General features: G+C 41.1%; 1 protein-coding gene across 2 annotated transcripts in view; it reads left to right on the top strand.

The window, feature by feature from the left end:
• Nucleotides 1-13,619, top strand: part of grk4 (G protein-coupled receptor kinase 4) — a 43,316-nt gene that overhangs the window by 7,011 nt on the left and 22,686 nt on the right. For both annotated transcript variants that reach the window (XM_062387609.1, XM_062387608.1), the window contains exons 2-4: nucleotides 7,452-7,547; nucleotides 12,201-12,313; nucleotides 13,344-13,421. In XM_062387609.1, the coding sequence (XP_062243593.1) occupies nucleotides 7,452-7,547; nucleotides 12,201-12,313; nucleotides 13,344-13,421 (287 nt within the window). The remainder of the gene's footprint in view (nucleotides 1-7,451; nucleotides 7,548-12,200; nucleotides 12,314-13,343; nucleotides 13,422-13,619) is intronic.

Here is a 13,619-nt window from a genome sequence, read left to right as displayed (position 1 = left end):
TGGGCCTTTGCTTTGAATAGGCAAATATACTTGCACCTAATGTTTTCCTTATCAGAGGCTACTCAGGCCAATCACACACTGTATTGTAGAGTGACTAGGAACGCAACAGGCCCATTCATTTCTTATGGCAGGACTCCATTGTGCCCATGTGCATGTGCATGCTCATATAACAATGGGCCCTAAAGTGACCCTCTCTCATTTCCTACCATTTAAGTAATAGTGGGAGAGTAGTGCAGCCGTCCAATCCGATCCTCTGCATTTGCGGCTGCTGCAGGGTGAAATCAGACGAGGCAGGGCTGGCACTAAATACTCACCGGACGATTATCCCGGTGAAAAATATTCGCTAAACAGTGTTATCAGTGTTTTGAAAGTTTGAAATAATACCGTTACTGCCAAAATGTAATGGAGTTACCTCACAGCATGTTTAACTTTTCTTCCTTTTCACTCCTTTTGCTCTTCTCTTTGGCTTTTCATTTCATGGTCACATGATATTTCCAAGCGCATAGATCTGGATTTTGAACTCCATAGTCTTTCATAAAAGCAAGCATCTACTCATATGTTAAAGCGTGTAGCCAAATGTTTGGGAAGCCCATTCGGTCACTGTCACAAACGACATGCATTTTCTGGCCTTGTGGCTGTTATTCTCAGTTTCAGCAACTTCTCCCATATAGTGATGAAAAATAAAGACAGGTTGTGAAGACAGCAGCACCGCACCGCTCTGTGTTCAGGGTAACATCTGAAAAAAACTGGGAATCACAGCAGAGGTTGCCACTAATGCTGTTTCCAAGTGCTTTTATTTTTAGTTTATCACATCTTTGTCTTTAATTATCACAGAAGCCTAGTTGTCAAATAATCCCCATATGTTTTCACATATTTTGTTTGTTTTCTCATTTAGTATAGAGTTGATGAATAACTAAATAATGTTAAGGGCTGTAGCTGGATGTATTGCCATTGTCAAATGATTAACCAATATAACTGTATTAAACCAACATACTAATTCTCTGATAACTGGTTATTTGTTTGTTCTGTAAAATGGCAAAAAGAGTCTTGTGTGATTCAGTGACTTTTGGCCAAGAAAGGCATTATTCTTATAACAATTAAAGGTATTCAACAAAATTCTTACCCATACATTTTCCAATCAATGACTTATTATTTAATCAGTTGTTATTTAAGCTCTTAACGGATTTGAAGACTAAATCCAATCTCACTGTGTCTGTTTTTCTTGTAAAATAACAAAATCAGCATTTAAAAAGAACTGAAGAGAATATGTTTCATATTTTGTTGTTTGTATCTGACATATTTGGTATTAAATATGAAAATAAACCTGAAACTGCAATACAAAATCTGACTGATGCGTTGGACACAAGATTTGTGATTTAAAAATGTCAGACAACAATCTCACTGAGGCGTAACGATTCTGAAACTGAGACTGAAACTGTGACACAAACGTCCTGGCTTGTGACACAGGACGACACAGCCATCATACCTAAACTTCAGCCCTTTGCCATCTCTACTGTTGAACTCTCATTACGACCATTACTTTTTTAACAACTCTCATTTTACCACCAAAACTTCAACACAGGTAATCACTAAATTATAGTTAATCCATGTGATCCCTTTGGTCCAATATCGACCAAAAAGTAAGGCTATACCTAAAATTGGCCACTGAGAAACAAAACAAACCATGATGCATTTTGAGAATTGTTACTTCCCTAATACCTAATGTGTTGGATTTATTTAATTTGTGACAAGGAACTGTACTCAGTGCTGTGGTCAAACAATGTGATATTAACACGTTTTCTATATAACCTCAAACGTATCTTTGAAATTTTTACAGCCATCTTTTATGGCTTATCAGTTGTTTATAGCTGATATTGGCAGACATTATGAGTCCAGACTAGTTGTACTTGTTTCCAGACAAAAAGTCAACAGATAGAAAGCAATTAAAATGCTGTTTTAATATTTGAACATTTGAGTTATAATTTAATTTATTACACAGTCATGTCTTCTGTGAGCTCTGTCTTATTTTTTCACTTTAGCATTTTGAATGTGAACTAAGTGATGAACTCTATTTGAACTGGCATTAAAAATATATAAATCTGACTTGGTGGAAGCTGTGTGAACTCTGGTATGGTGGGGTGGGTGGAGACTCGCTCTGAGATGATGCTGCCACATTCTACTGTGAGTGACCTCCTCCTGTCTGGCTCCTTCTCCCACTTGAGATGAAAGGGAGAGGAGCATTTTTTGGATGGTGTTGTCAGACTGTGTTTTGCTGCACACGCAGTACGAGCATGTGAAAGCTGCATCCACTCACAGGGGGAAACTGAGCAGAGACAGAAAAGACCCATAAATGAGCATTGACTAATACACTCATACAGCTCACTCCAGACCGACAGAAACATATAAACCAAAGAGCTTTTTTTTTACTAAATGATCCATCTACATGAGAGGTTTGAATCCCAGGTTTTAATCCCAGTCCATACTGACATTTATGAAAACGCATATCACATTACCTCTCATGTACACTTGGCATACACATGCTGATGTAAAATGGAATTGTTAGAATACAAGTCTCCTAGTAAGCAGTGGTATATTTGTAAAATACAGAATTGAACTGCACAACAGCTGTGAAGCAGCAAACACAACAGTAATCACTTGTAATTGATTAACCATGTTGTGTTCTGCACTGGTAGCTGAGGTTTATGCCGGTTGTTGTCCTCTGAATCCGCAAAGGCTACGTTGTGACCATAAATACTCAATCAGCAAGCAGCTGTGTTTCAAAACGTTCCCATTTCTGCCGACCCAGACTAAAAACGCAGCCCCAGAGTTTTCAAACTAAAACAGGGTCAGCAGCCTTTCCAAACTTTTCAGGTGTAGTGTGGATGCCAGGTTTATCCGTAGCAGAGTTACAACTGAAAATGCGGTAATATATATTCAGGCTTAGCTTCCTGCTTTAAATTGTGCAACAAATGAGATCAGAGTTTATAACGTTTTGCCTGCTGACACACTGTTACGTTTTGCTTTGATGCCACTTGGCACTCTATGTCCCCTTTTTTAAACTACAGACTGTAGGACTATTATCAATGGGTAAGACTTTGCTTCCATAAAGTTGTTTTAAATGAGCTGAGTATTATGATAGCTTATCTATTCAATGGTGGCCAAAGCTGTTTGTCGCAGTTCTTTTAAGGCTTTTTCTTTGTGGCGTTTTGTTGGTTAGTTGACGGTAGCAAGTGACTTCTAAAAAGAGAATGGGATGATGTAAGGTAACGTTGTGTGACTCAAATCAGAAATGTGCGCCATTTTCAACACATCTGCCTGCTGTGCCACCAGGATGCCCGCTATGTCAATAAAGCTGCAAAGCAAATTAATGTGCGTCGTCTAAGTCAAGCAGCTTGAGTCTCATCTGGACATCAGCCATTTTCAGCGTTTGAATCTCGTGACTGCCGCACATGCGCAGACCCGTCCCAGGATCCTGTGCGATGATCTCAGCGCTGGCTTCAGCTCGGCAATGAATGAGCAAAACTGCACTGAAGTCAGTGTTTATGGAGGGCCCCGTTCTCTCGGAGGGGAGAACCAAAGTTCAATAAATACTTGCTCCATCCTGTCTGCATTAAGGGCCTGCACACATGGCTTTGACGTCAGAGTGACATTAAACAGGGTGGGGTGGCCCAGCCGGCTCTGACAGGCATGTGCACACACGCACACATTCACTTGCATACACACAGACGCTCTCTTCCGTACCTCGGCATTCAAATCCCTGTCTTTCTTTCTAGTCAGAACCTTTTTTTCACTTTTGTCATTTCCCCCTGATCCTCTCTGAGTATTTCTTTCATTCTTTTTTTCGACTCGACCTCAAGTTTAGGTCACATTTCACCCACATTGTAGTCGTCTGTACAGGATACAAGTAGGGCTTTGTGTCGCTAACTTTCAGTTTATGAAACATAAAACAAATTTAAAATAAAACTTTCCTGAGAAGAAATTAAAGTCTTTAAATGTCTTGTTTAGTTTTGGGGGAAACAACAAACCCTGACCCCCCTGGATCAGTAAATCAAATATCCAAATGGTTGATTGACTACTTATTTTTGTGTTGATCAGCTCATCCATTAATTGAGTTAATTTATTAATTGACTAGCAATGACACTGCCATACTTTGTTGGTCTTAACACTTAAGGCCCTTTTCTGACATGAACTCCGGTGAATATCCACGCATCTGGGTCAAGACATTCTTTGGAGTTTGCTTCCTCTCTCTCATATGGACAACCTGGCAGGGGATTCTCTACTCAGCCGTGTTCACAATAACACAGAAATCTCTGGAGTGAGGAGTGGCGAAACAGACAGAGGTCCAATGTGACACATAAATTCTGCTGCAGAGATCACATGTACTTATTTACAACATATGGACACCGGTATTTGCCCTCATCACTAAAAGCTCCCTTGACATCTTCTTCTGTGTCTTCTATGTGTATGGCAGTGCTTCACGACCGCTTATCTAAAAGCAGCTTTAGTAAGTGATTTGCACTGCGTATGGCCCGTGGTCTGCACTAAGCTGTCTGCGTTGTTCAGAGATTTTCTTCCACACGTTTACTCTACCAAAAACAAACTGTGACTTAAAACATGCCTAACATTCCTACCTGATCTGAAAATGTGTTTCCATGATATAGCCGCCCTCCCGAAATACACGTAAACTTGTGTCACATAATATGGTGAACTCGGGTACACTCAATATTTGCCTTTCCTCCATAGTGCATTCTGTGCCTGGCTGGATGCTTTGTTTCTAATAGACACACACAGGCTCATCATGAGCTTTGCTTTGGCGCAGTGAAAAATCGATCTTGCCCGGCACAGCCCAGGAGGTTTGTGTAAGAGTGAGAGCAGGCACACTCCATACAGTGCCTGTTTGTTTGTAGGGCGTTGTTTTGCATGTGTTTGACCACATTGACCCCTGTATGTTTTTGTATTGAAGTTGTCACGTGTCACTGCTGGGCCAGCTGGTGTGTAGTGAACTTAGAGGGCAGAGGATTTCCCTCCCTGTCATCCTAAGAATGTGTACATGGTTCACTCGATCTCGGGCAGATTCGTCAACTTGATGTTTTAACACAGAGCTGATATGTTGGGGTAGACAATTTTTATTCAATTGTTCTCTCTGTGTCTGTGTGGTTTTTCTCCAGTTAGCCCAGATTAATCACAGTGTAAAGACATGCAGATTGGGGTTAGGTTAATTAAAGACTCTAAATTGACCGTAGATGTGAATTTGAATGGTTGTTTGTCTCTGTTGGCTCTGTGATACACTGGAAACCTGCCAAAGGTAAACCCCACCTTTCACCCAATTACAGCTGGGATTGGCTCCAGCTCCCCCGTGACCCTCTAAGGATAAGTGGTTTAGATAATGGATGGATGGATGGATGCATTAAAATGAAGGAAGCCTTTTTGCCAAACTATGGTAACATGTTATCTAGAGTGCAATATTGAGACAGACAACAGGAAAAATATGATGATTCTTACTTCTTACCAATCACTAGACTGTATCTAAACCATGGCATTTCCAACTGTATTTGATTTACAACTGCTTATGTTTCAGAATTTGTAACTTGTGAAGTGTATCTTGACCTGTTGAAATCTGTAAGGGGCTTTGTAGAAAACATGTTTGAATGCTTTAGAGAGAGTTATTGAAAAAGGCCTTTCTTTTGTTTCAACATTAGGTATCCAAATTCAAGCGTGTCATCAAATAAACTTACCAGAATCCAAGTTGCCTTTTAAAAAGTTTGGCAAATTAGATAAAAGTCATGGAAAGCGATTGGCCTTTGGCATTTATATAGTTTCTTAGCTGGTACTAAGAGCTGAAGGCTCCATCAGATGTTTTATATTAACGTCAGTTTGGCGTTTTGTTTTTCCTTTAAGAAAAAGCAGCTGTTTTTTATCAACAGTGAAGAAGAGGAATTTAGTTACATAAACTTCATTTAAACGAGTCAAGTGTTATGTCTTGTTATTGTTAAATCTCTAAAGGCTCTTATCTCGATATGTATTGTTCTCTTCAAACGATACATGCCCCTACATTTGGGTTTAAATCAGAGTTCTGACAAAATATGTTAAACAAAAAATGTTACCGTAAAGAAAAGTTTTATACTCATAAAGGATATGTACACTTCTCAAGAAAGTAAGGGAACACTTACATCAAAATCAGATCTGGATGAACGAATAATTCAAGTTAAAAATCTGCATTAATCACATGCAAGCCATTCCATTTTTGTGGGTTGTCTTGCTTTTTCCTCTCCATTGCACCTATTGTCATTTCATTTGCACCAGATCAGTGGAATTGATTCAAAATCTGCCGTGCTTCCTAAATGGACAGATTGATATCCCTGAAGTTTAACTGACTTGCTGTTATATTGTGACGATTAAGTGTTCCCTTCATTTTTTTTGAGCAGTGTGTTTTGGATGTGCTCTGGTATTTTCAACTTTCTTGGATATTAGATAATTATATAGAGATAGATAGGGAATAGGGGCAGAGAGAGGAGTTTAACATGAAATAAACGCACCATAGTCATTCTCCTACCAAGTTGCCCCAATAATGATTATTTTTACAAACAGCACAGACGTTATTAATAAGACTGATATCTACGAGTATGTGTAATTGAGAGCAGCTTGAATGAATTTAAGCTGTCTGTCGGGCCTTGGTGGAGTTATGTGCTCCACTGAGTTTTTCATTTTAATCATTATGTCAGAAAATAATGTAAAATATCAATCTCACATTGCCAGAGCTAAAAGTGATGTTTTACAATGATGAACTAAATCTAAAAAGGAAAGTCATCGCATTCGAGAAGTTGTAACCAACAAATCGTTGTTCATACATAAACAACTCGTTTGCAAGCACACACATACACATACATTCTGTCTGCCTCTAAGAGTAAATACCTCAGATTGACTGTTTCTTTCACATGCACACAACCTTGGTGCTGTTGGAATGTGCATGTGATATATATTGGATGACCCCTGGCAATTTGAAGTCTATGGTTCTACCTAGAGGTCAATCATCTCTCACACCAGGGTCTTCTTCTAATTGGCCTAAAGAACTTCCCAGTACCACTCTGTGTGTGTGCGCGTGTGAGTGTGTGAGATAGCCCATGAACGTTATGTTTGGCTAATGTTTGACTGAGCTCCAGGGAAAGAGCTGTGTGTGTGTATCTGATGATCTTTGAAGCTGTCAACATTCTTCACCACATGCTCTGTCATGATGCATAGAGGTGACTGGTGAGATGAACCAGCTGTCCCTGCCTGTGGTTACTGCAAGGCCAACATGCTCACACTTGCACATGCACAAACACACTTGGCAGGGTATCTTGTTCGTGCGTTGAAATTGCCATCAGATGTATGTGGTTGAAGACTCAAGTACAGTGTTTAACAGGGACCTGATTGATGTGCTGATTTACATATCTTCTCTCTGTGTATCTCAGGTGGAGGTGGGAAGAGAAACGGTCGAAGTAAGAAATGGAAGGAGATGCTAAAGCTTCCGCACATCAGCCAGTGTGAGGAGCTCCGTCGCACCATCGGTAAGAAATGAGGGAATGTATGTGTTGCGTGAGGCAGAAACATATCGTGCCATGCTGTTTCTTTGGGGTGTATCTGACTGCGGGAGGAAGTTCAGATTGGACTTCCTTCCTGTTTCTACCCGTCTCCACCCGTAGTTACAGGCAAGGGACAGGAAACACAATGTGTGTGGGTGTGGGTTTGTGTGTGTGTGTGTGTGTCTATCTGACACAGGGAATCCATTTGGAAGACGTTTCTTAGTCTCACACTTATTCCTAATATTTTGTGTGTGTCAAATCTAAATATCAGTCAGTCCTGCTTCCTTCCTGTTCTCTGAGTCCAGGTTTGACTCAAGGGTAGGGGCAGGATTTTCTCTTTGTGGCCAGAAAAGTGCTCTACTCTTGGGCTTCATTATCTCCACATCCCTTCCACACACTGAGGTTCTCTGAATGCCAGAGCACTCTGTGTGTTTATGTGTGTGTGCTGGTGCCTGTATGTGTGTGCGTAATAGTGCGTCACAGCTATCTCTGCCAGAGATTGCAGTGCAACCCTCCCCCACATTCTCTCCCTCCCTCTTTTCTATCTCCGTGCCTCCCCCTCCAACTATCTCTATCTCTCCCTCTATCCCGCTTTCTACCACTTGAGAAGAGGAGAGTCATGAAGAGAGAGTGAGTGAAAATCAGAAACAAAGACAGAGGTTTTTACAACGGGAGGACAGATATCTTAAGGACATGAGCGAAGGAGAGAAACATGAGGGAGGCAGAGTGAAAGATGTGGCTGCACATCATTCTATCTCTTATGCAGTGTTGATTGTGTTCCTCATGGAGGTGTCTTCATGTCACAAACCGTCACCCACCGATCCAATTATCATAAACTTGAATGTATCTTTTGTCGGCAGTGATAAAAGATGATATCTATTCAAAAAACAGCCCATAAATGTCACCCTAAGTGTGAAGAAGCATTGTGATTATCATATCTTGCATATATATTGCCATTTGGATTAAAACTTTGCAGAGGATTCAAAATAATGGACTGTATGTGCCTCTATTTCTGTGAGTGTGTGTGTGCAGGCAGCAGCTGTTCAGGGTTACATACGTCACTATTACATAGACACTATTGCGTAATTTCCCTATCACACTGAGCACAGATCAAAATAATCCCCTTTGAGTACCTAAACACACTGACGTGTAGGCATGTGCATGTGCATATACACACCTGCGACAAGCACACGCATGCCCATGCACCACGTAGGCAAAGTGGATACAAGGATACAGTAAAGTAACTGATAAGTGTGTCTTTGTTGTGTCTTGATAATGTCAGGCATTTGACCTTAGCCTTGACAAGTGTGCAGTACTTCTAGGAAGCCCAGATTACATTATGTCGGCTGCAGCCACTTTGTCTGCCAGCGTCTGACCGCTTTACAGTTCTGTTCCTCTCCTTCTGTCTCCCACTGTCTTCTTTAGTCCGGTGTCCATGCAGCACATATGGTTCATGTGCACCTTTTGCTTTTGATCACTGACATGTAAGCTTTGTTCAACCTCCCCCTGTAACCAGTTTTACGGAGGCTAAACGCTCTCAAATGCGCAGCAGCCGCAGCAGTACTGACTGTGACTCAGTACTAAGGTCTGTGTCTCATAGTGTGCACACAATTCAATATTTCACACAATTGCATTTGTGCACATTTTAAAAGCCATTCACTGTCTCACTAACTCACTCCGTCTTGGCCTAAATTGAAGTTTTAATTAAAATGTAATTGCAGCTCACTTCACGGTCTGACAGTTACTAGTCCAGACTAGTTCAAGCTTTTCAACTGTCCCCTCCCACTTTTCACACCTCATTTTCCTGCTCCATTTTTCTCTGACACCTTGCTGTCTCTCACGCTGTATTTCCCCATCTTTCTTTCTCTCACACACACACACACACACACACACACACGCACTTTACAGAAATGACTTGCAGATAAAGTCCAGAGAATTAACACCAAAATCTCTCTTAACATCTTTGGTGTATGACACCACTTTTTCAGATAATCCGGAGACTCTCACTTGGACATTTACGTTCTCACAGGTACTTCCTCTGGAGAAAGTGCGGGGAATCAGGGATATGAATAAAAAGACACATTTTATCAACGGTTTCTCAAGAATTATCTATTTTATACCTCGATTTGAGAAAGTTCTCTTCTTTACCATTAAATTCTGAAATAAATGGATATTTAAATGTGTGTCTGGGCATTTTTCTCACATCACAGTTCTCTGTGTAATGACAGTAAATAACACGTTCATGCTGACACTGCTGAACGCCTTCCGAGAAATTGGAGATGAACTGTGATAGAAGAGGCCTGTGACCACAAAAAAACTAACTCTGACGAATTAAATTAGCATTCTTGGTTTGCCACTATTTGCCACAGAACGTGGACTGGGATACTGACGCGTTCCCCAGTCCATCCACATATTCAGTACACAATTATGGTGTCTTGAATAGCCGTTGAGATGTAGGCAAAAATATGTTAAATATATATTGATATATTGTATCATTGTGGCATAATTATTTTGAATCAGATGAGTTACCGAATGGGAAATTTAATAAGAACATGGAAACCCCTTCAAGAACATTGTAAAACAGTTTCTGGGATTTTTGCTCCACCTCTTTGAGTTGCACATTATATTTGCGTGGACAATAATAACCCAACTATTGACCCTGTTCTGAATAAGAGATTACTCCATTCAAGATGTTTACATGGGTTGATAATAGAATATTCCATTCATATTCCCCTTTACATGTTACAGACATGAAGTGAACGCAAATGTGTTGGTGATAGGTTCTGGAGTTTCTGAGAACTTTCTTCGCCTGGCCCCCTGGTACTAAGTCTGCAGAAAGATCATAGAAACTGATGTTAGAAGCGGGACTTCCCCACTGGACTCTTCAGGCAGAAGACAACAGCGAAAATGTTAACCGGAGATCTTCCGCAGGACATGTTTAAAAACGGCTTCTGATTATGACTCATGTCGTCATTATGTCCACTAAATAATACATCAAACATTCCTGCCTGCAGTTTAAAACCTTATTACCCACCTGAACTCAAATATTTTTTGAGATATGCAATTAAGATGTAGTCATGTCCACATAATGCGACTGAGTACGAGATACTCCACATATTTGATAATTTCTTATTCAGGTCAATGTAATCTGAGAATGCTGTTAACATGACAATGTCCTATTCAGACTAATGTTTTAATCAGGTTAAAATTATATATACACGTCTACTGTGTGTTATTTGATTGTAAGCAGCTCAAACGGTGCTGTCCTCACCTGGTTCAATTATATCAAACAAAAATTGCTCTCATCAACCAGGAGTGCACGGGGAAATTCCGAGCGCCCTCCCACAGCTGAACACAGCTGATAGGGAAACACCAAAGTAAACCTCGAGAAACTTGGTGATCAAAGATGAAAAGGCGAATTCTGAAGGCAGCGAGACTTTCTCTAAGAGCTTTTGTTCTTCGAATTGAAAACACAGCGGTCACACAGGGAAAAGGGAAGCAAAAAAATATCTCTGCACTCTTCTGTTTGCGAACAAACTGATAACTTAAGGTTCGTGATCGTACAAGTGGTGAGTCTGAATGTGGAGCGCTCAGCTGCAGAGCAGAGGGGAATGCTGTGCAATAAACAGTGCAGCTACAGGGCTGTTGTGGAGATTTGATTTAGCCCGCTGTGGGAGGTTTTCCTGTAGCTGTCACTACTCAGAACAGTTCATCCCATGCATCCCTCCTCCTCCTCCTCCTCCTCTTCAGGCCACAAGCGTGCATGTGTATGTGAACGTGTGTGGCCTATTTTTGTTTGTATGTTTATCTTGTCTTTATGTATGTGTGTCCTTACTGTCAGTCAGTGATGGAAAACGTCCTGGGTCTTCTTCCTCATTTGGAACCAGAGGAAATATTACTCAATTGGATGCCATTAGTCCTAATAAGCTGGGGCCAGCTGCACAGAAAACATCAACACACGCACACAAACACAAATAGGCTTACACACATACAGAAAGCATGGATCCAGACATACTGTTGGTTTATTTGGTAGGGAAGCGCAATATAAGCAAATGTACAATATTTTTCCTCTCTCACTTCCTGTTTAACGGTTTTCCCAGCCTCTGTTTACTGCATTTTTTGGAAAAGGGTGTTACAAATCCTCTGTCTTTATTTTAAGCTAAGGGTGTTTCTCGTTACACTGTAAAGTTCTTGTCCTTCCTGGAATTGAATGTGCCTCTTTTTTAGATTTAAACAGTTATGTTTAGTTTTTAGGAAGGAAATCAAAAAAACATTCTGATTTTAGAAACTAGTGAGCTAAGCTAAGCTTGCACCCTGGTTCAAAGCGGTGAACCGAGACATTAATACATGCTAATGTAGTAGGGCTAGTTCATAGATCCCAATGTATTTCAATGAAAGACTGAGTCATTGTACTTTCTCAGTTTTAATCCAACTTTTAGACTCATAGATTGTGAGAACTGCACAGTACTTTCAAAAAAGTAAAGGACGACAGAAATATCTGACATTATTTTCCACTCTGGTTGTTGGATCTGACGCCAGGTTCAGAAACACTGTTATATTGTATTTATTTGTGTAATAACATTTCTCCATCTGCCCCCACCCCCTTGTCTCTTTCTCCCTTTCCTGTCCTCCTCGTAGAGAGGGACTACACAAGTCTATGTGAGAAGCAGCCCATTGGGCGGCTGTTATTCCGTCAGTACTGTGACACCAGGCCGGAGCTGAAACGCTGCATTGAGTTTATGGATGCTGTGGTAAGAGTCTATAACTACCATCACTCCATTCTCTGACACATCCTCTTTTTCTGGTCTGTCCCTGCGTTCTCTCTTTCATGGGACTGGCGTGATTCGGCCCCCGCAGAGCAAGAAGTAGGAGAGGAAAGTCAGTCTTGGTCTTTTGCCTGCTCTTGTTGGCAAGCATGAGGTGTTGGTGGGGTGGGCGTGCGGAGTGATTACCGCCTTAGACAGGCTGTCAGAAAGCAGACCCCTCCTCTTCCTCCATGCACTCCTCCATGAGGTCAAGCCCACGTCAGAGGCAGGTCCCCTGGGTGAGCAGGCAAACACAGGCCCGAGCTTGTGTCTAGGCCCCTGGAGGTATGCGAGAAAGGAAAACAGGGGGGAATCATGCTTATTTAATAAGAACCTACATTAGTCATATTCAAGGTAGGCAGACAGGCAAGTACATATGTGCGCTGCGAGTCACACGTACTTCCACTGGCTGACAAAACTCAAGAAATGAAACAAATATTTTAACGCTCAACATGCTGTTAGTCTCACTGATAACTTCATACCCTGACTGTGATGTGTAGTGGCACGACTTGGTCCCGTTCCAGTCTGCCGAGCTTGTTTTCAAACAAAACATATGGTTCTAGGCAGTCAAACTCCAGTCCATCTCCCTGTTGACAGCCATATTTGACCAAAAACACAATCTGTGCTGGTGCGATGGGGTGAGATCTATGGCATCATCCTGGTAGGTGACAGATGTAACGGGCTATGTGTGAAGATGAACACAGTTGCTTGTTTGCTGCTTTAAATAAGATGATATTTGGTCATCAGTAACATCTCTATTTGTCTGTGGTCCCACGCTCTGTCTTATTTTAATTGCTTTCTCTGTCTCTCTTCTCATTAACAAACCCCCCCACCCGTCCTTCTGGATCTTCCTCCTTTTCTCAACCCTCTGCTCTCGCTTTCTGTGTCTCGTCTCTTTCTGACCTTATTTGGAAAGATATAAAATATGGCTTCCTGCGCTGTTGTGGTGGCTCACGCTTCTTTTCTTCTCTGTCAGGCCATGTATCAGCTCGCTCCTGATGAGAAGAGGAGGGACTGTGGAGTGAATCTTATAGACACGTACTTCAACAATGGGGTGAGACACACACGCACATGCTAACAGCAGGCTGATATGGACTCAATTCATTTTTTGATATTAGTCATTAAAACTTTTTAATGCACTTCATACATAATTTGAAATAAAACAATTGTTTTATGGTTTGATGTTAATTACAATTGAAATACTGACCACATTTGCCAGAGATGTGTCACGTATGATTTACTGTGGACATTA

Source organism: Platichthys flesus, chromosome 5 (assembly GCF_949316205.1).
Source record: "Platichthys flesus chromosome 5, fPlaFle2.1, whole genome shotgun sequence".
Lineage (NCBI taxonomy): Eukaryota > Metazoa > Chordata > Actinopteri > Pleuronectiformes > Pleuronectidae > Platichthys > Platichthys flesus.
The sequence above is the reverse complement of the archived record's forward strand: the minus strand, read 5'-3'. Positions and strand labels throughout refer to the sequence as shown.